At 40.1% G+C, this 27,967-nt stretch overlaps 1 protein-coding gene across 2 annotated transcripts in view; it reads right to left on the bottom strand.

The window, feature by feature from the left end:
• The window catches only part of SGCD (sarcoglycan delta), an 870,136-nt gene that overhangs the window by 69,272 nt on the left and 772,897 nt on the right, over positions 1 to 27,967 (bottom strand). For both annotated transcript variants that reach the window (XM_012781600.3, XM_012781599.3), the window contains one exon: positions 20,941 to 21,013. In XM_012781600.3, the coding sequence (XP_012637054.1) occupies positions 20,941 to 21,013 (73 nt within the window). The remainder of the gene's footprint in view (positions 1 to 20,940; positions 21,014 to 27,967) is intronic.

The raw sequence follows: 27,967 nt of genomic DNA, 5'->3' as shown, positions 1-27,967 counted from the left end.
TTCACTGAGGTGGGACCATAGTAGCTATTCATCTTTGCATTACCATGTTCCCCCGAAAATAAGACCTACCCAGAAAATAAGCCCTAGCAGGATTTCCAAGTCTTTGTGCACTAGAAGCCCTACCCTTAAAATAAGACCTAGTGATGGGCGTGGCTATGCAGCGTATCTGCACAACCCATGCATTTCGTCTCGGAGTGGTAAAGAAGATGAGCAGCCCTTCTCATCTGCCCCATGAGAGCTCTATTGCTCCACATGAGAGATTGGGGCCAATGGTTCTAAAGGAAACAGAGTTGTAAGAAATTCAGGATGGAATTTGGGGTTTGGAGAGTTATCATGATGTTCCAGAAGACGACGATTTAACTATATTTGAATAAATGTAGATTGTTGTACTGTACTTAGAAAAAATAACTCATCCCCTGAAAATAAGCCATAGGGTGTCTTCTTGAGGAAAAAATAAATTTAAGACTCTGTCTTATTTTCGGAGAAACACGGTACTATCTAAGCACATATAAGATACGCTTACTAGTTGAGTGGATGAAGGACAGGACTCTAAAAACTCTGGCAAGCCTTCCAAAACCCAAACGGAACATTTCAATCTGGATTTTCTTACTTAATGGTATTAGTATCCTCATTTTGCAAACAATAAAACAGAAGCTCAGAGAGGTTAAGTGCCTGGTAATAAATGATAGCATTGGGACTGTCTGGCTTTAATGCCAAGATTCGTGAGACCAGGCTGGCCTGTGATCCAAATAGAAAGTAGAGAGTAAATGGTGTAAGAGTCTGTCTAGTATCAGAAAATACCCAGGCATGAGCATCAGGAAACTTTCGTTCCAGTGCTGACAACCCCACTTAGCTCTGTGACTTGAGGCAGATCATGCCACTGTTCTGGGCCTCAGTTTCCCCACACATAATACAGCAAAATTGAACCAGATAATATACAGCGATCATTTACATCTTCCATTCCTATGAATTCTCCTCTCTTAATGGTTCCTTCCTATTTGCAGCCTACAGACTGTTTAATAGACAGAAACAAGTTGCCACATAGAACAATTCCTAATTACAGTATGAATGTTTGTAGCAATATTTAAAGGAAAATTCTGAATGCTTGCCCCAGACTCTTTTCTTAGGGAAGGAATTCTCTTTGTTTGGGGAAAATACTTTGATATGCAGCTCAAGGAAAAGGTAAGACCCTAAAGGCCTGGATCTGTAGGAACCTAGAGTAACCGAGAAGAAAACTAAACTGATAACTCATGAAAAAGAATCCAGAAACCTGGGCGTTAGGAGGAGAAGGTGAAGAAGAGCAGCAAGAAGGAAGGAAAGACTTCTAGAGAAGCCAGACCCTAGAAGTTTCCAGTAGTCTGGAAACTGTGGGGAATAAGAATATTTACTATTGAATTTTAGCTTGTTTTGCTTTCTCAAAATTTTAGTAAAATCTGTATGCTTCAGAGCTGTGCCTGAGTAGTCTTTTTGGTGGAAATTAAGTGAAATATGCTGAGTTCCAAATCCCACTCAATGTGTTATCAGATGGCATCTGAGCAGGACAGAGAGAGGCTCTTTCAGGGACTCCACGTGGGCTGTGCATTGAGCAAGGGTGGTGTGTGTGTGTGTGTGTGTGTGTGTGTGTGTGTGTGTGTGTGTGTGTGTGTGTGTGTGTGTGTCTCGAGCTGGGAGTGTGCTAAGATTGGAGATGAATGCATAGTTAGGAAGGCAATGAGAGAATTACACTTCTAGATGGTGTGCATGCGCTGCGGTATGCTGTTCACATTTTACATACTTACATATTTATCTAAAACCTCTAAGGATTTTCTGGGGTACAGTAGTACATAGAATCTGAACTTTAATAAGTTCCACTGTAAATAATTATATAACGATAGTTATTCTAACATCTTAACTTCAATAGCTATTAATAATCAGAGATAGGGGAACACTCCTACACTCCTGGTGGGACTCCAAACTAGTTCAACCTCTGTAGAAAGCAATATGGAGATACCTTAAAGTGATTCAAGTAGATCTATCATTTGATCCAGCAATTCCACTACTGGGCATGTATAGGGGCCATTCAAATCCTAGGCATCATAGGTCTATATACTTATTCAATTTTTCTTGTATATGGCAGTCAGTGTCTTATTCTAACAAAATCACGATGTTATGACAATTTTCTGACAGATGGAAGTAAAGTGAACCCAGACAGGGGTGTCTTTTTTCTCATTTAAACAAAGGTGATCTGCGGTCCAGTGGCGGTGCTTGGTCTTTAACTGAATACATTGATGGAAGAGAAGTTCAAAATCAGTCAATCAGGCAACTAAAACGAGGTCCTCAGGAAGGGCATTACATTTCCCACCATCTGTCAAAAAGGGTTTTGCAACAATCACTTCTAGGTAGATATTAGAGGAGAGGATAATGTCAGCTGACATGGAAGTAATATACTGACAAAGCTGTACTGGGTCCCTCAACAGAAATCCATACACATGCTACTTACTCCTCTGGTCTTTCCACTGCTCCCTATTATATGTGCAGACGTGCTTGAACTTTTATGGGAATCAGGACTAGAATAAAAAATTGACGTGCCCAATGTGGCATTGGTATTCCACTGAATTATCCAGGGGTGTAATCAACCCTGTACAAGGAAATTGTGGGTTTCCCAGGTGTGAAAGATACTAAGCGTTCTTCCCCCCACTCCAGTTGAAACGTGAATAGGGCATAAACCGCTCACTCTGCTCATTTGCTGCATCTGGAGGTCAGAAAGGGAATTCTCAATGGCTCACGCACACTTCTCTTTTACTGCTTGGTTTACAAGCAATCGCATCACTCCACACAAACTATAATTTCTTCTTTGTTATCTTTGCTTCCTTCAGACAAACATGATTCACTGAACAAATAGTAATGAACCATTACCTTTGATGTAACGGCTGCCTGCGCTGTCTAGCTGGGAGTGTGCCAAGATCAGAGATGAATGCATAGTTACAAAGGCAAGGAGAGAATTACACTTCTAGATGGTGTGCATACCCTGTGGTGTGCTGTTCACTTTTTTATATACTTATATATTTATCTAAAACCTCTAAGGATTTTCTGGGGTACAGTAGTACATAGAATCTGAACTTCAATAAGTTCCGCTGTAAATAATTATCTAATGATAGTTATTCTAAGATCTTAACTTTAATAACTATTAATAATCAGAGATAGGAACACTCCTACACTCCTGGTGGGACTGCAAACTAGTTCAACCTCTGTGGAAAGCAATATGGAGATACCTTAAAGCGATACAAGTAGATCTACCATTTGATCCAGCAATTCCACTACTGGGCATCTACCCAAAAGATCAAAAGTCACTTTATGAAAAAGACACCTGAACTCTAATGTTTATAGCAGCACAATTCACAATTGCAAAGTTGTGGAAACAACCCAAGTGCCTATCAATTCATGAGTGGATTAATAAAATGTGGTATATGTATACCATGGAGTACTACTCAGTTTTAAGAAACAATGCTGATATAGCACCTCTTGTATATTCCTGGATACAGCTGGAACCCATTCTACTAAGTGCAGTATCTCAAGAATGGAAAAACCAGCACCACATGTACTCCCCAGCAAATTGGTATTAATGGATCAACACCTCAGTGGACATATAGGAATAACATTTATCGGGTGTTGGGCAGGTGGGAGGGGGGAGGAGGGGATGGGTATATACAAACACAATGAGTGAGATGGGCAATGTTTGGGGGATGGTCACGCTTGAGGCTCTGACTCGAGCGGGGGGGAGGTCATGGGCAATATACGTAACCTTAACACTTGTACCCCCATAATATGCTAAAATAAAAAAAGTGGAAATAAAAAAATAATAATTATTGGTTTCTTTATTTACTTACTTTCCCATCCTTCTACCTCTCCATCTACTCACCTGCTTAATTCGACAAGCATTTACTGAGTGCTTACTTGTATGCCAGGCACTGTTTCACACACAGTATCAGTGTGTTTGCTGATGAGAGCACGCGACATAGTACCAGTCCTGTTAGAATCCAGTTCTCAACCTTGGCCATACCCTAAGCAATACCTATGTCTAGGCTGCAACTCTAAAGACTCTGATTTAATGGTTCTGAGATGCAGACTAGGAATCAGGATTATTCTAAAACTCTCCATGTAGCTCCAATACAAAAGAAATGTTGAGAATCACTGGTGTAGCATGTAAAACCCAATAAGGGAGATGAACAATAAAGTGAGCAAATGAATAATTACATAATGTGAAAGGCCATGAAGGTAAGTGTTTTACTCTTTCTGGTTAGCTCTACTGAATTTCCCTTCTGAAATAAAGCCCCAAGTGTCAAAGGATGTAACTGAAAAGTAAATTTTGTTCATCTTTGCCTTCACACGTTTTTCCCATGGTGTGACTGTGTTTGTAGTAACAGACATTTCTCTTGTAGCAGAATATCAGGGAAGCAATGGGTAGAAAGCTTAACTTCAGGCTTCTCTTACTGTGTCCTCAAGTTACTTTTCCTAGTCAGAAAGTCCAAAAGCCTTTCTAAATGAATTTAATTTCCAGCGTAAGAAATCCAATATGACACAGAGATCCCTTCTGTCCTGAGAGTAGATCCTTTTTTTTTTTTTTTTTTCTTTGAGACAGAGTCTCACTCTGTTGCCCTGGCTAGAGTGAGTGCCATGGCGTCAGCCTAGCTCACAGCAACCTCAAACTCCTGGGCTCAAGCAATCCTCCTGCCTCAGCCTCCCGAGTAGCTGGGACTATAGGCATGCACTACCATGTCCAGCTAATATTTTCTATATATTTTTAGTTGTCCAGCTAATTTCTTTCTATTTTTTTTTTCTAGTAGAGACAGGATCTCGCTCTTGCTCAGGCTCCAACTCCTGAGCTCAAATGATCCTCCCACCTCAGCCTCCCAGAGTGCTGGGATTACTGGTGTAAGCCACCATGCCTGGCCAACAGCAGATCCTTTTTGCATGGTGGTAAGGTTCAGCAGGAAGAACTAGGTTACAGTTAGGCATATATGAGATTTTTCTCCCCCTGGCTACTTCGACCTTCTTTTACAGGTCCCTGAACCTCTGCAAGTCTCTGGCTCCTTATCTGTAAGATGTGGATGAAGAGTATAGGGCCTTCTCCCAGTGGAAGGTTTCCTGATGTGAAGATTAGATGACTTAAGATACATAATGGAACTAGGTTGGTGGGAGGCCCAGGGATGTGCCTGATAAATGTTAAATCTCTTTCCCTGGCTTTTCAATGCCTCCCCGTTGGAACACAGACCCGATGGGGGCAAAGGCCACGTCTGTCTTGTTGATCATTGTATCACCAGCACATATGCCAGACACATAGCAGGCATTCAAATACTGGTAGAAAGAATGCATTCATTTGGGTTACGTTTATGTATTTAGCTTGGCAAGTCCAGCTAGAGCCCCACTCAGCTGAAATGTACAGACTCTGGCAGAAAATGTCACCTTTAAAGCCTTTTGGATAGCTTTCACTTGTGAAATGACAGTCTGAGGCTGCTTTGCCTTTTCCCCACTTGGTAGGCTGTGTCAGGTGGGGTGTAAGAGCATTGGTAAACCAAGGGTTGGCGGTGCTTACCTTGTCTGGGGATCCCAGTCTAAAATCCCTCAACCTGTTTTGAGTGCTGCCCCAGGAAGCAGCATTTTGACTGCGTATATTCAGCCACAAGACCTCATTAGCAGTGTCTGTCCAAGTGACCCTAGCCCTTTGAAAAATACCACTGAGCTTTGCTTTTTTTTTTTTTTTTTTTTTTGAGACAGAGTCTCACTTTGTTGTCCAGGCTAGAGTGAGTGCCGTGGCGTCAGCCTAGCTCACAGCAACCTCAAACTCCTGGGCTCGAGTGATCCTTCTGCCTCAGCTTCCCGGGTAGCTGGGACTACAGGCATGCGCCACCATGCCCGGCTAATTTTTTTATATATATATCAGTTGGCCAATTAATTTCTTTCTATTTATAATAGAGACGGGGTCTCGCTCTTGCTCAGGCTGGTTTTGAACTCCTGACCTTGAGCAATCCGCCCGCCTCGGCCTCCCAAGAGCTAGGATTACAGGCGTGAGCCACAGCGCCCGGCCTGAGCTTTGCTTTTAATGGCCAGAGGGAAGTCTAACTACCTGCTATTACCAAGAAGAATTAATGTTCCTGGAAAAATGACATCACCCACTATATCTTACAGGTTAATCTGGCCTAGCGATAGGTTATAGGCAGGAAGCAAGAGTTCAATGGCAGAAACCTATGGTTGTGAGATAAAAGAAAAAAAAAAAATCTATCCAAGCCTTGTGAAAAATAGGTATCCACTTGGCTTCCGGAGGGAGGAGAACAACATAACTCATAAGGGTACGATTTAATGAAGAACCAAAAACTTTATGAATGTGTGTATAAATAAATGGGCAATCTCTAGGATGGTACAAAATATTCAATTTGAAAAATTAAAACAAAATCTCATTAGAGTTTAATGGGCAATTTCATTTTCCTGCTATTGATTCCTGGCAGCAGTTAGCAATGGGGAGAAAATGTAACCAGACAAGGCGTCTTGTTTCTGAGATTTTCTGCTTGGTCTGGTCCTCCAGGCAGCTGGCTTTAACTCCCATGCCCCACTCACCCCACAAATGGCTGAAGGAGTCAGGAAGGAGGGTGTTTTTGTCCCCAAAGTATTAGAATCAGTAGATTTTAAAACATTTGATACTTAAATGCCTTACCCCTCACCCCATTTTTAGGCAATGCTACTGCCTCCATTCTACACCGTACTACACTTACATTTAGAAAAAAGTTCAAAAGCTCTTTCAAAATTCATAATCACAATCATACCACTTCCTCCTGTCTATGTAGGGCTTATGTTTCTCAGTTTACCTCTCCTTAGGAAAACTGGGCTCTCTCATGCCATCATAGAGTGGCAAATATCTTTGCTATAAAAGAACACTTCAAAAGCAGGGCTGAAGTTCACTTCTAATTTGGGGATCAATCTGGCAAATGAATTGGCTCACCCTTGTCTCACTGTTGCAGGGATTATCTTGAGCTGTACAGAACAGGCTGTTAACTTCTTGCTGACCGTTATCTATAAGGCACACATAGGCAAATTTACAGAATCACTGGGACTGACTCCTCGGCTATTCTCAAGAATAAGTAACATTATGTTGCTTCCATAACAAAGCCCTTGAAATGAACATTTTTGTTCCAGGCAATGTTTGAAGTAGTTCACATACATCATGTTATCTCCTTCTCAAAAAGATCCTTTTCAGGTTGTTGCTGTTCTTATGTCTTTTTCACAAATGAGCGAACTGAGACAGAAAGGTTTTGAAACCTTGCCCAGAGTCTCGTTCTAGGAGGTTGAGAGTCCAGGATCCTGCAGTCTGAAGCCAGATCTCTGCTCCTAATTTTTACCATGTGCAGCCAAGGAGATTCTGCCTCCCTCAGTAACCCCTTGAAATCTTATTGAGTCAGGAGAAAGGGTATGACCTTTTTATTACGCCAAACAGGAGTAGTTTCATAGTAACCCCTCGGTTTCCTCATCTGTACAATGGGAATAAAGTCAGTGCCTCCCATCTGGCTGTAGGAAGTTTCTGAAGGCAGTATTTGTGAAAATGCTTTGAAATTTACAAACCACTATAAGAACATGAGTTGTTCTCTAAACACCCATAGTACAAGGAATAAAAAGGACTCAATGCTGGTCACAGATCCTATCCTTCGACTACTCAATGAGTACAGCTTTTCAAGGAATTTAAGCTTAATGAGAGGTCTCTGGTTAAATCATATCGTAGAGCAGCACTAAGAAGACTGGAGTCTTAGAATTTTCACGTGAGAGCAGACCTGAACATCATTTAGATGAAATCATCCTTCCTTCTCACGCTTGACACACTTCTGTGATAGTCCTGCCCCTTGTGCCTGGAGTCTGTCAGTGATGGGACACTCATGACTCTCAAGGGAGGTAACTGACCACTCTGACCATTAGAAATTGCCTTCTTCTGTGAGGTTGTCTCACTTTTGGTTCTGTCTCCCTCACTCCTGAGCCAGTCTAAGTCACTAGAATAAAGTACAAAAATTCTCTTTTTTGCAAGAATATCATTCCTTGCCTAAAGAAAGGGGTTTGTGCCTTTATCCGTTCACTTAACTTAGTCGCCGCAATAGGATTATTGTGTAAAAGGGGACAGAACCGTCCACTGATCACCCTTTCCTGACGTCCAGCTTTAGAAAGAGCCACTGAAATACTGAACATGTTGTAATACCTTCCCAAGTGTCGAGAGTGGGCCGTGTCCAACCCGTGATGGTCGTGTGTCTACAAATGGTCACCAAAGCACAACCCAGTCATTTGCTGGAGTACATAATCGGACGAAGCCTAGTGCCTTCTGCTCTCCATCTCAATCCCAGTCGTCACCCACATTTTCTACACCCATCTGCATTCAAAGACTGCATGGCGCTTTCATCATTTCCCAAAGAGCTTTCCATGAGGACCAGAGGGAAAACCATACACTAATAGATGCATCATATTAGGACGGGTGTCAAGACTTTCCTTTAATCAGTACACAGTCAATATTCCCTATCATGCATAACTAATTAGCTTCTCAACTCTGTTCCTCAGATGTCATTTGCAAAAATCTATCTGAGGAATGTCATCTGCCCTTAGAGAAGGGATGAGCATCGTAATTAAGTTTTAAGCTATTTCTTCAGCATGAAGCTGCCACGAAGTGTGAAATGACTATAATTCACATTTTTAAGACCCTGCATTTATTAGCATCTATTTTTCTATTCGAGGTTAGGGGTATGGCTCTTGGACTGCCAAAGGATTCAGATTCCTCTGTGCTTTGTTATTCTGGAGTGTGTGTGTCTGAGCTCAAATGCCAGGCAAGGAAAATTATCATTAATGAGTCAGGTTGTATTTATGAAAAAAAAAAAAAATCCCAGAGAGCTGGAAACTCATCTTCCTTTGTGAATAGGAATCGGTGATAAAAAGGTAGAACCGGGTAAAAGAGAACTTGGCGTTGTTCTATGAATTATGACAGCCATGGCGGAGAAGATGAATAGGAACTGTAGGCCAGGTGCTCCAAGCTAAGCCCAGCCCTGCTGGAGCATGACAAGTGCACAGCCCACCGACAAAAAAAAAAAAAAGGAGTGTGAAGTTTCGAAACTGCTGTCAATAAATGAAATAGGAATGGATTATTCTCCTTTTGAAATGACTTATTATGGATAGGAAAAAGAAAAGCATAGGATAAATAAGTGCTTAGACAATACTGGAGGCCATCTTTACTGTGGCTGAGCACACGCTTTTGGGGGAACGGATTTGTAATGATTCATCTAACCCGAGACCCCTTGAGGACAATGGCAAAGGTGGAAGCTATCTCGGTCAGTGAATTCAGAAATGAAACAGAAGGGCAGGGTGCTGTGTGACAGCGAAACCAGAATGAGCCTGGGGGTGAGCCAAGAAAGACCTCCTTAGGTGAGGAAGAGATGTTTAACTTGAGAGTGGAAAAATAAATAGAATGATCCAGAAAGAGAGTAGAAAAGAGTGTTTCAAGCAAAGGGGACAGCAGCATGGAGGCTCTCAGGCATTCTAAAGCAAACAAGAAAATGGCAGGGTGGCCGAAGCTTGCAGGTAGAGGAGAGAGGACTTCTGGGTAAGCAGTAAACTGACCAACCCCTGTCTACCTGTGCTCCTTCCTGAAATGTTAATAGAGTGACTATAAGTGGACCCCCAAAAAGGTCCAAACTCATAAGGATGAAGAAAATTAGAAGAGGGAAGAACAGAAGAAAGGAAGTTAGAAAGCAAACAAAAGATATTAACTTCATTAGTAGATGACAAGGAACTAAAAGCTGAGAGCCTGTGGGTTTGGTGAAGCCCAGGCTGCAAGTTGATTCAACTTGCAAAATCATGGCGAGGCCCAGGAATTGGAGTGACCAGGTACCTCGGTGGTGGGGATTGTCTGGTGGGACTGTGATTAGGAAGACTTGCTCAGGTCTTTGTGGGAAACTGCCAGGGCCCTAGAGACTGTTTCTTCACTGTACAAGCCCTGGCAGGCAGGCTGCCCTCGGTGGAAGACCTGAGGTTAACTCTGGGCTCTGCAATACCAGGACAGCTTAGAGTACCAGTGATGGACTGAAAATAAAGAATTAAGCGAAAACCTACACACCAAAGAGTGAAACTTCCCAGGCCTCATCCACTGTGAATATATTAACAAGATTTCTCCCAAGCAAGGGATTAGGATTCCCCTCTGAGGAAATTAACCAGCTCAAAGAAAATATCTACAGATTCTGACACTGGGGGTCCTCCACCTAAAATCCCAGCAGATCATCCTACCTCAAAAGCCCACCACCCAAGGAGTCCCCTTCATGCACACAAACTTTCCAACAAATTCGTAGCGCTCCACTTTTAAAAACAGGCCAGACCTGGTGGCTCACGCCTACAATCCCAGAATTTTGGAAGGCCAAGGTGCAAGGATCTTCTTAGGCCAGGAGTTTGAGATCGGCCTGAGCAACTTAGTGAGATGCCATCTCTACAAAAATTAGAAAAATGAGCCAGGCAAGGTGGTGCGTACCTCTAGTCCCAGCTACTTAGGAGGCTGAGGCAGGAGGATGGCTTGAGCCCCAGAGTTGAGGTTGCAGTGAGCTATGATGATGCTACTGCACTCTAGCCTGGGCAACAGAGTAAGACCCTATTTCTAAAAAAAAAAAAAAAAAAAAAAAAAATGAATAGACATCCATGAATCACCAATGATTTGAGAAAGTTCCAAGCAGAAAGCCAGAGATCTAACTTAAAAAAAAATGTGGAGAAGAGAAGAAACTCGAAAGTATCCTTAATACAATATAATCAAAGAGAAAAGATAAGCTAGTGCATCTATAAAATTAATATAAGATGCTATAAAAGGGAACTGCCATAGAATACAGAACTTTGGAAATTAAAATATGAGAACAAGGATTAAAGGTTCAGCGGCAGGAAAGGAAAATCAAGAGAGGGGAGCAGAGGGAGAAAGACAAGTAAAAGGAAGAAAAGATGGCAGGAGGGAAAGAGTAATGGGAGATGACCTGATCGGTCACCTTATGCTTGTGTGGGGGTGCTTTTGTTTCAAAATTTCATCCTCCAGTCAGTAGGAGCCATTGAAGGGAGTGACATGTGGCCCAATGTGACTCATAGCCCATGGTCAGGAAATCAGGCAAGCTTATCCAGTTCTCTCTCAGATCTGACTGTCTTACTCTCATTTATCTTATATTCTAATGAACCCTGGAACATTCTGGATCAAGGAAAGAAAAAAGATCTCCACTGGCTGATATTTTTAAAAAATTCACTTTTGATTCTTATTTCAGGGACAAACTCTTGCCAGCTTGTTTCTCTGAACTCCCATTACTCTTTGCTTTAAAAAGGTTATAATTGGAATAAAACAATTAAGCAAGACTTTTTGTTTATACACCCAGCAGGGCCATCCTACGGAGAGGATAAAAAAGGGAGAGACAAAAGCAATTGTGTGTTTCTGAAGGATAAGAGAACAATATACCCCATATTCTTTATATAATAAATGACAGCAGCTGACATTTTAATCAAGATAAAAAGAATAATAAAGGCGTAGGCTCTGTTTTGAGGCCAAAGGTAGCCCCAACTTAGAAATTATGGAAAATGAGTACACTTGGCTGTTCTGCTGTAAAAGGCTGAGAGGTTAGGCATTTATTTTTGAGATGTCATGTTTGCCCTCATGACATGGATAAAAGCACAGTCTTATACTCTCCCATTACAGTTTTCTCTTTTTGAACTTTTTTTCATATTTTAATCCTTTATATTTAAAAAATTAATCTAAATTATGTAATTTTAATGTTTAAATAAAAGCCACTCATCTGGGATAATTATGATGTCACAATGCCCCTCCCAAATTCAGGTGAAAATGGGCTGATAGGGACAGGGACAATCAGTGCTTTGCTGCATACATGTATCACTCGTGGCTCTAGCTTTCATAGATAGTCTAGTAATGCTTAGATGATTTTGAAAGTGGCTTGTGACATGTTTTGATTCTCAAGGCATTTCCCCCAATACCTAGCTGAGTTTAAAAGGTTATAAATCCAGGACCACTTTTGGGGAAGCTGTTTGGAGCATCAGTTGTGGACTATAGTTCCAAGTGATGCTGTTTTAAGACCTGCAAACAAGTGGTGTCTAATGATGGATTCTGCAAGCAATTTTTTTCCTTTGATCATATCCATGGTTCCTACAAGACACAGAAGGGAAGACTCATGGCCTTTAAGGCTTGGCAAAGTCACATAAGATACCTTGTCACTGGCACAATACCCTGTATCAAAAGCTGGTCAAGTGACAAACCATCTTTAACCATACAAAGCCAACGGCATTTCTTTGCTATTCTTACCTGACTTAATTTTTCTCTTAAACTTCTTGTCCTCATGAGTTGTTGGGATAATTTAAATTGAATTTATTCTGGCAACCTCTCTGTGATCCAAAAGCTTCAACCTATCCTTTTCAATAAATAGTCTTTTGACTTTTCTATGAAGATAGAGAGAAAGGGGTTTATGTGACCTCCTGGTGACAGGAACAAAGCAAATTCAGATTCCAGAAGATGACATACTTCCTATTGGCATTAGGTATCTGGCTAGCAGTCCATGCCGAGGCCCTCAGTGGATGACTTCTGGTTGGTTCTCTTGTGCCCAATCAGCACGCGCTGAGTGTCTGCTACGAACGCCATTGGCAGACCGTGAGGTTTGGGCACGCCTCCTACTCCACCCACAAGCTGGACTCTCTCTCTCGGAGCCTTCAGCCCCACTACGGAGTGTCTCCCTAGAAACCTACCTGCCTTCACCATCAGTTCTCCATCTGCATTCCTAAACGGGGACCCATTTGGGTCCTTTTACAAACCGTCCCCTCTTCCAGGAGTTGAAGGAGATTCCAGAATGCTGCCCCATGCCTTGCTTTCCTCTCTAGCCACAGGAGAGTTCAGGTGGGTATAGAACCATCCTGCATGTTGGCCTCCTCCTAGTCTCAAATAAGATGTGCAATGACCCTTGTTTCTTTTTACCATCCTTCAAAGCCATCTAATTGGCTTTTTCCCTCCAAGACTCAGAGCATATAGACGTCCTCAGGACATGTGTTTCATTTCGCCACTTGCTTTTCCTACATTTCCTATCTCCTCCTTCCCACACTTCACCAGAGAACAGAAGAGATGAGCTTTCCACTTCCTCTTCCTTTCTCATGCGGCTTCCCCTCTGTCCATGCCTCGCTCCCCCCTGTGATGGTATTTGCCTTCTATCCTTCCCTCGTCTCCAGTGGCAGAACCATCATGTGCAGAAGAGATGAATACAGAACACACAGGTTTAATATCTACAAAATATAATTTTGATCACATTTGTAAAGTAAGAGCTCTTGATAAATAGGTCAAGGAGGAACATGCAAATATCTCAAATACTGAAGTGTCACTTTCCCTTTGTCCCATTTGTTTCTCTTTCTATGCATTAAGAGAACCATGAAGAAAAGAGAATCCTAGAGAAATACTGGGGGGAAAAAAGAAATACATAGCTAAACTCAAATTATGGTACTGATAGTAATGGGGATAAAAGGGAAGAATGATAGCCTGTTGGGATACAGGAGGAAGGGAAAGAAAATGAGAAAGGGGACATACATATTTGGATTAATTGGTATTGAAAGACATTACTTTGGGGGATTCTAGTAGGATGACTTTATTTATTTGTTTGTTTGTTTGTTTTTGGAGACCAAGTCTTGCTCTGTTGCTTGGGCTAGAGTGTCATGGCATCAGCCTAGCTCACAGCAACCTCAAATTCCTGGGCTTAAGCAATCCTACTGCCTCAGCCTCCCGAGTCGCTGGGACAATATGGTAGCATGTGCCCCCATGCCTGGCTAATTTTTTCTATATAGATTTTTAGTTGTCCAGATAATTCCTTTCTATTTTTGATAGAGACAGGGTCTTGCTCTTGTTCAGGCTGGTCTCGAATTCCTGACCTCGAGCCATCCACCTGCCTCGGCCTCCTAGAGTGCTACGATTACAGGCGTGAGCCACTACGCCTGGCTGCAGGATGACTTTAAAATCCAGTGGCCCACATTATGCCTTAGTCTGTGGCTTTTGGACCTTCCTATTCTCTAGGCAGGCACTCCACAATGTGTGAAGAGAAGCACTGTGATAATATCACTTGTGTTGTTGGCAAAATAGAAGCAACACAAGGATGTGCTCATATAGTTAAATGTATTTAAGGGACTGTCTTTTATTCTAGGTTACGTTTTCTCTATTAGTTGAAAAGTCCTTTCTTTTGTACAATAGGTTGTTAATAGTAGATGTAAGTATAGTAGTTGTTTTTGAGTTTTGGTTTTATTCTCAACTAAAAAAGAATTAAAGTTACTGTGATTTGATGGAAACTTTTTACTGGTTGATGGAATTTTAAACTCTGGGAACTCCTGTCTTAGTTCTTGAGCCCTGATTAAAGACAGCCTCTCTTCCCAAAAGCTTATTTGTTGAGCTTATGTTCATGGAGCTTTTCCTATGTTCTAGGGCACTGAGGTTAGGAGAGCTTAAGAGACATGTGCAAGTTCACCAAACAGGCATTGGGGCCAAACTCAAACTCAGTGCAGGATGCTTTCAAAGTACAGACTACTGACCAGCATGGACACTATTCATGATTCCTCTATTTTGTAAGGCCCTGGAGTGACTGTGCCGTTACTTGGTCTGCTATATTTTTTCATTTTTCCATTGAATCCTTTTGATATTTGTGCTATGTGATCAAACATTCTTAATTCTAAAAATGCAAAACAAAACTAAAAAACGTAATCTAAGTACAAGGAGTGCTGTGGGGTGGGGGGAAAAGGAGGAAAAAGGAGATGAAGAAAATTCTAGAACACATCTGCAAAATGTTCAAAAGGGAGAACATTTAAGGATTTCTTCCACAATGCAATGGTATAATCCATATACCACGGACCCACTGCTAAGAAGCACAATACACAATCCTCTGTGTACGTGTGTGTGTGTGTCTATCTCTGTCTCTTTGTGTGTCTGTCTTTTTCTCTTTCAATATATATGTTTATACAGGTTGAATATTCCTTGTCTTAAATGTGTGGAACCAGAAGTGTTTTAGATTTTGTATTTTTTCAGATTTTGGAATATGTGCATTACTGGTGAACATCCCAATCTGAAAATTTGAAATCTAAAATGCTCCCATGAGCATTTCCTTTGAGTGTTCTGTCAGTACTCAAAAAGTTTTCGATTTGTGGGCATTTCAGATTTTGGATTTTTGGATTTGGGACGCTCGACCTATATGGTTTTAAAAGTCAGACTGTCTATCCAATGTTTTTGGTATCGTGACTTTTGGGGATGGAAGGTATTCACCAAGCCTCTAATTAATTGAGCCCTCAGGCTCTGACAAACTGTTTTGAGACCTTAAATTTATAAATCACTGGGAGCCAATAAATATTTAGTTGGCTATGAACATTCTAAAATAAAATTAAAGAAATAAATTCATTTTTGTCAACTTGTGCAGGCCTTGCCTAATCCTTGTTTCCCTATGATATACACAGACTTTAAATCTCACACATTCCCAAAGGAGTTCAGATTTAGTACTTTTTCATTAAAAAAACAAACAAACAAACAAAAACTACAGAATGTTGGCGTGCATATTAGGAATAATAGATGTCTTTTAGAATCTTTCTGCTTTGTTGTTAAAACCCTGGTAACATTGTGGGTTAAAATAAACCATAACAAAGTAATGCTTTATTTATTTTGAGCTGTAGAATAGGTTTGAGATTAGTGAATTTTTCACTCCTAAATTATGTGATGCACTAATTTTTGAAACTTATAACAATCCTTAAAGTCTTTTGCAACCATATCTAAAACTGCCTCTGCACAATTTATAAAAGAACAAAACTGTCATAAGGAAAATTATGTTACAAATCCCCATTTATGTAAATACCCAGTGATGTTTTTGGAAGCTACAGAAATATGTCAGGCTATTTGCCCTACACTAAATGGCCTCAGAGAACCATTCCTTTTGAAATCTAAGACCTATTTATTGGTTTTTACTTTTTCTCTCTTCAATCAAAATGTCATTTTCTTTGGGTAGAAACTCTTCTAGGTAGATTTTGTCATTCTCTGTGTTTTCTTTGCTAGGATGGAGATATGAACCAAACCAACTATCACATTGTGTTGTATTTTGGGGTTACATTTTTATTGCATTCTCCTTAACTATAAATTATTTGAGCTCTTGTTTTATTTATCTCTGCATTCTAAGTGTTTATCACCTGTCTTAACTCATAACAAGCATCCAACAAATACTTGGTAGACAGTTCTTGACCTTCAATGAGCTTGATAATCAGGGTCACCATCCTTGTTGTAAATGTCTATAAAGTAAGAGCATATCAGCAAGTTAGCTGAGTGAGGATGTGAAGGAACTGTTTTATAAAGACCTTTAGGTTTCCTGCCAAGCTTTGGAAAATATTTAAGGAACCAAAGTTCATTATATGAGCAAGGGTAGTAGTCTATATAAACTTTTCTTTTTTCACATTTGCCATGGCATGTGTCTGGGAAATAAGATTTCATAGTCTACTTCCTGTTCTTGTAACATCAGAATCCTACAGGGAACTTCACAGTTGAAAGGAATCTTTAGAGCAAGGTAGGCATTCAAAGGAAGCCTCTGTTCTTATAGAAAATACATATGCAAACCTGAATAGCCTATTTCCTGTTTCAGATCATGAACAGCCTGAGATCAGTGATTTTTCCATTTCTCTTTATAGAGACTTTGGGAGGAAAAAGAAAACAGTGAACAAGTGAACATTTAATATATTCACATTTTAAGATTGTGCATTTATTAAAATCCAATTTCAATGCAATGTTAGTTTTTCTTATTTCAAGGGGACAGGTACAGTCCCTGGTATATTTTTAAGGATAGCTGGAATCTAGAAGAACATGTCATTACTTTAGAATTATCCTGCAAGGGTAAAGTCAGTAAACATTGCCTGAGATGGGATGCTTGGCATCGGCCTTTGTAACACTATTTGTCTGAAGAGAAGCAGTCCTTTCTGTGAATTTGAGCTCAATTGTGGATTTATTTACAAACATGTTAAGCAAAAACTACAAGTACAGTAACTACAGTAACTCTGAAAAGAAAGGCAACGGACCAAAACTGTAGCAAAGAGGAAGCTATCTCTCCTTTAACCAGTATCTTCCAGAAAGAAATGCCAGAGGCCTCAAATCTGGTTTTCATTAACAAAGGAGCACACAAAAAGCAAGACAGAAAAAAAAACCCTTTAGCAGTCAAGATATAAGTTTGAAGACACAACAGTTACTCCAATAGGGAAGCTTTTTTAAAACAGATGCAATTTTCTGACATTTGATTGTTTGGGTAAGTGAGGGATATGTATATGTTTAAGTTTTTGCTTATTTTAAAAGACAGTCTTCGCATAAATAAGCTGTGGTCTTTTGACTCAATTTGTTTCCCATTAATAACAAGTAGGACCAAGAAAATCCGGGTAGAGTACATTAAAGAAAAAACAAACATCCTTATTGAAAACATTCCCACTTAACTGCAGTGAGAGTTTTAAAAATCTATTAATTCACATCTCAATAAAGAGCTTTTTTGCTAAACTCCTTTTTATATTTTTTAATGTAAAAGACATTCAGGTGATTTCACCCCTTTAAATTTGACATAAAGTATAATATTATAGAATTATAATATTAATTTCTTAGTTGTGATAACTGTACCACAGATATTTAAGGTGTTCACTTTGGAGAAAACTGAGTAAAGTGTATATGGGAATAATCTGTATAAATTTTTACAACTCTTCTTTAGATTTTAAAATTATTTAAAAATAAAAAGTTAAAATAAACAGATTAGCGTTCGGAGCTAGAAATGACCTGGCTTTTTACCTGTTACCTAATTAGCACAAGATCATATAGTGATGTTGTAGGCTCAGAAACTGATACCCCAAAAGATGGCCCCTTGGTAGGCTGATTATTTTACATTAAAGGTCCTTGGAAACCAGCAGAAAGAAGCTGTTCTCTGAAGTCCCCTTATCTGCCTGCAGTCCCTTCACCAAAGAAGAGAACAATTAACTCGGGTCCCTTCCCTGAGTTTTCATTAACTGAACTCATATTGCAGAAAGAAAAACTGAAGTCCAGCAACATACCTAGACAGACTTTTATCACAAACCGTTGCCTGTTCTTCAGGCCCAAGAGACCTTGTCTGGGCCATTGTATGTTCTCCAAGTGCATTCATTCTCTCCTAAAATTATTCGGTATCCCTGAAATTGCTACATTTTCCCAATTTCCCCTCCCCTGTAAAGAATGGCATATAAGCATCTATACCCCACTGGGTTACAAGGTGATCATTTTCCTATGATTCCTTGGTGCTATGTATGCTAAAATACAATTTGTATGCCTTTTCTCCTATTAATCTTCCTGTCAGCAGTTGATTTTCAGAGACCCTTCAGGGTGAAGGGGAAGTTTCCCTTGGCCTCTACGGTGGGTTTGCAGTAGGTACCTGACTCCCAGCACAGTGCTCATTCCCTCCACTGAGGGATAGGCCACCTTCACTTCACCTGAAGAGCTCACTCATCTTCACCTGCTGATGTAAGGCCAGGGACCTCACTTAAATTACTATACTTTTCTCTGAAGACTAGAAGACACACCATTGGGAATGTGGCCAAGTAAGACAGATCCGATGCTAAAGTCAGAGGCCAGAAGAGTTAGTCACCAAGTTCATTAATTATTTAGTCACCATCCAGGGTCAATACCAATCAATAGCATAGAGTAAAATGTGACACCATTAAATGACAAATGTGAAACATTCACAGACATGCTGTTCTGGGCTAATGTATCAACCACAACTGGTTATCTTTTCAGTTGGTCAGAAAGTTTCCTACAAAGTACCATTAAAAAACAACTTCAAAAGGATGAAGAGGCTAAATTATGAATTCTAGGTCCCTGACTCAGTAGTCCAGGCTATTGTGATTTTAACAACAGGGGCAAAGAAAAGAACAGTTTTAGAATCACGTAAGAAAATATGTTTATGCTTCCTATAAGAAAATTTTATTTTTAGCAACTGTGGAATATACTTATAACTTTTAGAATAAGCAAGAGAAATGAAGAAACTACCCCAAATCTTTATTTTTGTTGCACTATACTGAGGAGATTTTCTTGTATATTTTGCTGGTTTAATTTTTTAAAGCAAGTTTTGAGGTTTCTCACAGGTTGTGTACAGGCACTCTAATCAGTAGCACTATAGGAGCAATGCTCTGTTCTATGGTTTTTTAGAATATGAATGTGGGGCAATCCATGGAGAGCTATCTTTCCATTTGCTTGGGTTGGGTTGGGTTGGGTTGGATTTGCTTTTAGCTACAGAGGCTTTATTTTACTACTTGAAGCCATGTTACCTTAAATCTTTTCCTCCTGTATTTCCCAAATCTTTCAGGTAACAGAGAGCTTGGTCCTTAGGGGGAAAAAAAAATCTGTATTGTACTTAGAGTTCAGATTCTTTTAGACAGCACTTTTCTTAAGGCTGATCAGCACTAATTACTGACTACTTCTGTAAGAAACTTGCTCCTACAGAAGGCTGTAGAAAGAAAGGGAACCAGGCCACCCATTAGCTTGTCTCGAAAGAGCTCTTCCATCACAGCTGTGAGGGTTCACTGCCCTCCCGGGGATTAGCTCTCTCTCAAAGAGTCCTAAAATGCAAGTTTCCTCCAATGCATTTGCTTAAAAATTCCAGCTCCAGTACCTTATGCGAAACAAAGGATCTAGCTGACAGTCAGTCAGGTAATTTCTGGCATGTAGAAGCTCTGTCGAAAACAGTGATGGCAGTAAAAAGTAAAACCTTGTGCTATGATATGTAATCTGAAAAATACAGCCCACTGTATGTGGAATTTTGCTATGAAAAGGTTCCCATTCTCCACCAATTACCCTCTTCTTTTGGCCCAATTTATTTCCCTATATTCACAAAGACTTATGGGCTTTTTAAAAAATGCTATTGTTTTGTAATGAGGTGATATGTTTTCCACTTACTGACAATGTGTCTGTTAAGGAAAATACAAACTCCAACATGGCTCTTGCTGTCTTAGCAAAGCATACATCTTGAGACAGCATCATGAAAGAGTAGACATGACTTGCATAATGCAAATACAGTTGCCTATTTTTGATGTCTCCTATGAAACAGTTATTCAATGCCATTTATGATCATTAGGTGGTTTATGACTGGTTTTAGGTAAAAAGAACTACCAGAAAGAAAGCAAGCCAGTATTCACAAAATTCTTCAAAGTTATACTTATGCAATAGAAATAGTAGTTATATGTGTATCAACACACCATTTTTTAGGTTTTCCATCTTGTAGTTGGGTGATGGCCATTGGTGGTTAGACTGGTTTTCAGGCCATATCTCTACGTCTGTCTGTCTGTCTGTCTGCCTGTCTAGTTATCTATCTGTTGTTCTTTGTTGCTTCCCCTAATTGTCAGTGGTAAGTACACAGCATCGCAGAGACATCCTCTGCTAACACAGCACACTTATAACTATTTAAGGATTAAAGCCAATGTATGGAATGCCCACAGAAGAAAGTTCTAGCACCATACCACCTTAAGTAACGAAATACTTGTTACATAGGAAAACATCTGTATTGTATTTAGTCTTCAGCATCTTTTAGGTATCACTTTTCTTTGGGCTCATCAGCACACATTATCAGCTAGTTCTGTAACTGGATAGCTTTTTGTTACCACAAAATACAACAGGAAACAAACAATGCAAACGAATGACTGTAAATGTCACAGTCACAAAGCTGGCAACCTCTTATCCCAGACTCGCCATTTTTTTTTAAGTTCTCAGAAAAAGATTTTCCTTTGGTTGTCACTTATCTTCTGGCCTTCTCCCAACTCTCCCAGTTTATGTATTCATGTTGTGACGCTGTTATCAAAACGCATAATCACTGGCCAGGTGCACAGAGAAAGGCAATAGGCACTAAGCAATGCAAACCAAAGTGAGAAGTTTACCTTAGTTCCTTGAAGGGGTCTGCCCTGACATTAGGTGTTTCTATGGATTTAGGGAACACTGTGCCTTCTGCTCCTGTAGACGAAAGAGAAAAGCAAACAGAGGTTGGAGATGTTGCAGGAGTCACCTGGAGGCACCGTTAGTACACTGATTGGAGCTAAATGCAGCAAATCCGTCACACCACCCAATCCCCGTATAATTTTCCACTGGCTTTAGGGTTCCATGATAGCAGAGCACTGAACCAACTGCAAGCAGCCTTTGAAAAAACAAAGAGCTTCTTTTGAAACTGCTCTTGCTGAGATCAGAGTGAGGCCATAAGGCAAATTCTACCTTGGCTTCAGAGAGAAAAAAGTACGTTAGCAATGGTAAGGTCTGACTCTAGTCTCTCATAAACTATTAATAGTCACCTAACTGGAAATGTTTGAAAAGCAGCAGCTGAAACCCTTTTATTGCAACACAGAGCACGAATCACACAACACCTATGACATTTAAGCAGCGGGGTAGGTGGCAGAGAACACAGGAAAGTATTCACCTAATGACAAGCGAAAATTTTTCAGTAAATAAAGTCCTAAGCTATTATCTTGAAAAGTTAAGCAAAACAGAACACTGTGAAAGATCATGTGAAGTTTGGTGCTTTTTACACTTTGAGTATTAACACTGATCCTGAACCCAATCTAGACATTTAGCTCTTAACTGTGCAATAAGCTTTTATCTTTACAACTTGTCAACACCAGCTAAACCTTTCCAGCCATAAAGATAGTGATTATCTGATTTGTCTGCTCCTAAAGTGTTTTCAAATTATTTAGCCTCAGTTTATCACAGCCAATTGCACTGGATATTAGTTTATCAATTAAACTTAGCTCAGGCAGTATCCTTTGAAGTGAAGATGTTTCTTTTTACACATTTGGTGTGCTTATTTGATGCTGTAAGGAGTGGAGAATAATATCTTGCTCTCATGTATGAATTTCTAGAATCCTCTTGCATTGTTATCAAGTCTAGAAATCCTCCATTCACCACTATTATTCGAAATCTAGACTTATCCTGGCATAGTGATAAATCTAGGAAAATTATTTGGTTTCTTTACTTTTGTAGCAATATAGAAATATTTAGTCTTTTGATATGAGTTATAGACTATTGTAAGTAAAATCAGAAAATAATGCATCTATTTAACATTATATCTGGTCATTAAAGGTATGTCTTGATTAATAATAACAATGTTATTCTTAACAAACATTTAGAGTGGCTACTACATGCTAGGAACCCTTGTGTATATTTCTTATGTACTAGCTCATTTTTTTCTTTGCAACAACTCCATAAAACCGACAATTACAGTAGGAAAACATCACAGAGTATACTTACATAAACCTAAGATGATGTAGCCTACTGCATACCTAGGTTATATAGTATAGCCTGTTGCTCCTAGGCAACCCGTACAGTGTGTTACTATACTGAATACTGTAGGCAATTGTAACACAATGGTTAAGTATTTGTGTATCTAAACATAGAAAAGGTAATACATTGTGTTACAACATTACAATAGCTACAACATTCACTAAGCAACAGAAATTTTTTTGCTTCTTTATAATCTTATGGGATCACCATCATATATGTGGCTTGTCATTGACTGAAGCATTGTTATGGGATATCTGGCTACATATGTGTCTCAATAAGGCAAGGGCAGTCTTTTCTGTTTATTTACACCAGGGGTCCTCAAATTTTTTAAACAGGGGGCCAGTTCACTGTCCCACAGGCCATTGGAGGGCCGTTGGAGAGTGCGGTGCACATTCCACACATGCGCACTGTGGGCCTGGGATGAGTCAACTGCTAAGCAGGACAGGCAGCGGCAGCAAAAACACCCGGGGGGCTGGATTCAGCTCTAAGAAACAATGGTGATATAGCACATCTTATATTTTCCTGGTTAGAGCTGGAATCCATACTACTAAGTGAAGTATCCCAAGAATGGAAAAACAAGCACCAGATATATTCTCCAGCAAACTGGTATTAACTGAGTAGCACCTAAGTGGACACATAGGTGCTACAGTAATAGGGTATTGGGCAGGTCGGAGGGGGGAGGGGGCAGGTATATACATACATAATGAGTGAGATGTGCACCATCTGGGGGATGGTCATGATGGAGACTCAGACTTTTGGGGGGAGGGGGGGAAATGGGCATTTATTGAAACCTTAAAATCTGTACCCCCATAATATGCCAAAATAAAAAAAAAAAGATAATCCTAATCAAAAAATAAATAAATAAATAAATGTCCTTGGAGGGCCGCATGTGGCCCGTGGGCCGTAATTTGAGGACACCTGATTTACACTATATAAACTCTTTAGTTCCAGTTCATATCTCCCTTCCTCTATCAAGAATTCTATGAAAAATATAATGGAAAGACCATTACCTTTATTCAAATCAGCCTTAATTGCCTGACTTACCCACATCACAATTAGTACTGCCCATGGGCAATTTTTATCATTTGAACTGCTATTATGACACTGTGAAGCTTAATGTTTCACCCATTTGTCATGCCCACTCCTACCATCAGTTTGTAAGGCCTTTGGAGCCCAAGAATACCTAATTTCACAACTTTTGACTATGGAAAATATGGGCACACAATAGGATACAAATTATCCAGAAATGAGGAATGACAGTTTTCTCATGTAAAATGAGTATGAAATGCCTGAGCCAGTTTCTTTACCCCATCCAAACTTCGTGCTAAGCCTGTTTCTTCCTTTGTCAGATATAATGAAGAAAACTCATCTGTTGCTTTATTTTTTACATCAGGTTGTACAAGGCTCGAGAAAGAACTAGCAATGTTTCAGGCAGGTCCTCGGATAATGTTTCGTTCAATGTCATTTCATTATAATGTTGATGGAAAAAAAAAATTGATGTCTGGCCCTGGGCCACTGTCCATGTGGAGTGTGCACATTCTCCCCATGTCTTTGTGATTTTTCTCCTGGAAGTTCGATTTCCTCCCACATCCTGAAGATGTGCCCATTAGGTGAACTTGTGTGTCTACACTATCCCAGTCTGGGTGAGCCCTGGTGTGTGTGTGTGTGTGAATGCACCCCTTGATAGGAGGGCATCCTGGCCTTGGGGGGTTTCCCACCTTGTACCCTGGGCTGCCAGGACGGGCTCCCAGAACTGTGACTTTCAACTGGAATAAGCAGTTTGGACAACCAATGAAGGAATGAATATAAATAATTGTAAAATAAAAATTCGTAAAGTATGCGACAGTCATACAAATGCATGACAATAAACGATGTGGTGAGCTCCCAGTTAGCCTGTCATTTGTTACTGGTTTTTTGTTTGTTTGAGACAGGGTCTCATTCTGTCACCTGGGCTAGAGTGCAATAGCGTCAGCCTAGCTCACAGCAACCTCAAACTCCTAGGCTCAAGCAATCCTCCTGCCTCAGCCTCCCGAGTAGCTGGGACTACAGGCATGCGCCACCATGCCCAGATAATGTTACTGTTTGTTTTTGAACTGTGTCGTGGTAGGAGGTGTTCCTGACGATTTTCAATTTGCAAACACTTATTCGTTAATTAAACCCACCACCACCACAATTGCTGTCACTCACCACTTCACCCAAAATTGGGTAAACAATTATCTTACTGGTTCCCATTGATCTTTCTTAAATGTATGTACAGCGTCACATGTATTTCAATGATTAATATTAGAAGTGTTTTGGGCCTTTCTTTAGAAGTTTGGTGATGCTTTTGTGACCAGAAATATGCCATATTGTTCTCATGTATGAATTTCTAGAATCCTCTTGCATTGTTATCAAGTCTAGAAATCCTCCATTCACCACTATTATTCCAAATCTAGACTTATCCTGGCATAGTGATAAATCTAGGAAAATTATTTGGTTTCTTTACTTTTGTAGCAATATAGAAATATTTAGTCTTTTGATATGAGTAATAGACTATTACAGGTAAAATCAGAAAATAGCCGGGCGCGGTGGCTCACGCCTGTAATCCTAGCACTCTGGGAGGCCGAGGCGGGCGGATTGCTCGAGGTTGGCAGTTCGAAACCATCCTGAGCGAGACCCCGTCTCTACTAAAAATAGAAAGAAATTAATTGACCAACTAAAAATATATATACAAAAAACTAGCCGGGCATGGTGGCACATGCCTGTAGTCCCAGCTACTTGGGAGGCTGAGGCAGGAGGATCGCTTGAGCCCAGGAGTTTGAGGTTGCTGTGAGCTAGGCTGACGCCACTGCACTCACTCTAGCCTGGGCAACAAAAGTGAGACTCTGTCTCAAAAAAAAAAAAAAAAAAAAAAAAATCAGAAAATAATGCATCTATTTAACATTATATCTGGAACATAACTCTTGTTTATACCAATAAGCTTATGGTAAAACTGGTTGCATTGCTATCTCATCTGGTTTACAGTCACAGTTTCCACGAGCTAACTGACTATGTTAAGTGAGGACTTACTGTCTCTTGAAGCTGGTGGCTCTCCGTGTCTGCCACCCTTCTAATCAACTCCGAGAGAAGGAAAAAAAGAGTTATAATATAGTTCCCCAGCACATTATGGGTGCTCACTACATGTCTGTGGAGAGAACACGGTCTCCTCTGAACATTGGAGCTCAGGCCCTCGGCTTTCGGTGACCTGCAATCCACATTTGCTCTCCTCTTTGCCAGGACTGTGTCTTGTTCTCTACTGAACCTTCCTTGTTTGGCTCAGCAGTGCCTGGCACAGAGCAGGCACTCAACAAAGAGTTGTAAAATGACCACACACTCATTTGGCTCTGAGCACATACTACCTGGAATTTTTATTTACCTTGCAGATATTCATCCTAACTGTGCAACTAGATTTTAAGCTCTGTGTGGAAAGGGACAAGGTCACATATGTGAAATACAGCCAGATTGACTTTAGGTTCCTCAAGCTTCTACTGCACTCATTTCCAATTGATGGAAATGCTGCTTCTATGGGAGAACTAAATCATTGTTATAAAACTCCTCATGCAATGTGTTACATTTTTAATCAATGTTCAAAATCGCAATCCAACACATTATCTTAATTCCACCTCTAAAATAACAAAATGGTTATGTGAATAAAGGCATATAATTTGAGCTGTATAAAAACAGTTATTTAAAGTAAAATAAGATTTAAAGGCTTATAGTCTCCTCCCCAGATGAAGGAATTTGCTTTCCTGTAGATGAGAAGACTGGGGCTAAAAACATGGGGGTGCCATGGCCAGTGAATGCTGGTGCTGAGAGTCACATCAGGTTTTTGACCCTAGAGCCCACTTTAGCCACTGTGCCTTGTTTGCTCAATGCCAGGCCAATGTGGGACCTAGTGAATGGCAAGCCAGCAACAATTAGGGGGGGGGGGGTTCCAACAGGGAGAGGAGGCGGATGATTGGCAGGCTCTGAATGTAGGATGGCCATGGAAGGAAAGACACTCCTGCTTCCTCAGCTCCCACCATCCAACCAAATAACCTTTGATTTTGTTTTTGCTGGACTTTGCCAAGGCGGGCCCATATATTCCACACAATGGAGGATAGACTCATTGATGGGACTTCCTAGGGGAAGATACAAAAGCCTCTTCTTGGCTGATTGACTTCAGACAAGAAGTTCAACCTCCTGGATGCACAGTTTCCTTCTCTGAAAAAGAAGGGGTGTTAATAATACCTTTATCTCTTAGGGACCTTGGGAGATTGAATGAAATCTCTGGCACATAGCAGTCAGTAGTAATAAAATGTTTAGGACCTCTGTTCATCCTTCTTCTTATCCAGATCATCTATGACACTTTAGAAAACAGCAATTTAAAGCATTTACTATGAACTAGAAACTGTACTGAATATTCCAGCTTTTCATCTGATCACCAGAATAACCCTATTCTGGAGGTTGGGATTTAGTATCTCTGAGACTCAGAGAAGTCAGGACATTTTCCTATGGTCACACAGCTCGCTTGGATCTGAACTCTTTTGTTCAGCTCTGAAATTGATGCCTTTGATCACTACTCTAAACCATCTCCCTAAGCAGATTAATTCACTCCCTACTTGCTCATCTTTTTATGAGATATGAAAAAATACCAGTGTTTATACACTTAAGTAATGCTTCCTAAATCCCCAACTACCCCTCTTCTAAAAACAATTCACATAGACAATAAGATGAGATATTAATACTCCTTAAAAAGACCATTTCTTTCCAAATCCTATCAGAGTTCTGATTTCCACACTATTTATCACTTTCCCAGAAGCTACACAGTGGACAACATCCATCAGGATGAATTCCCCCAACCCATCCTCTCTCCATTCTTGGATAATAAATTATTCTTCATTTTATTATTTCAAAAAGGCTTCTATTAAAACCATACCTACTGATTCCCTCTTTTGACACAGTATAATTTACTGGCAATAAATGTTCATAAACAGTTTGAGTGAAAAATCCATAAAGCCATTTCAGCTTTATTTTAAGTTCCATTTAATGTCTCTCAAAAATGATTTCATCAATGTGTTTCCATTAGCTGGTTCTCTGCCCAATAACTTAATTCCACACAATCAATCAGGAACTTATAAAGCATGTGACAGGATCTATCTAAAGTGTTTTGAATCACCATAAAGATACAGCTCTTTTTCCAACTAGAACAGGTAGAGGGTAAACTTGCCAAAAAAAAAATCTCAAATGCACTCCACTGCCAGAGTAACCAAAAAACAACTTCTCCTCTCTAGAAAGGATACGCAAGTCCAGAGCTCAGTTTGGTCATGCTTTGACCTCAATGTGTCCCAGATGTCGAGGCCCCAAAACTAGTCCTACCTCTGTGATCTTAAGCAAATCAGATAAGCTGTGTGGCCTTCAAATTCCTCAATTGGTCAATGAGGGATGAGGTAAGTATCAGAGCTAAAGTGTTTTCCCCTAAATCTAAAATTTCATGAGGTTACAATCTAGTCTAAGCAGATAACTGTCTTTAGTCACATCCTTTCCCTACTAGGGAAACAAAATAATCCTGGAATAGCAAAGGGAATTGCTAAACATTTTCTCCTTGTTTAAGGAAGAAAACAAATACAAGTAAATAGA

Source organism: Microcebus murinus, chromosome 21, assembly GCF_040939455.1.
Source record: "Microcebus murinus isolate Inina chromosome 21, M.murinus_Inina_mat1.0, whole genome shotgun sequence".
NCBI lineage: Eukaryota > Metazoa > Chordata > Mammalia > Primates > Cheirogaleidae > Microcebus > Microcebus murinus.
Note: the sequence above shows the minus strand (reverse complement) of the source record. Positions and strands in the feature narration are given on the sequence as shown.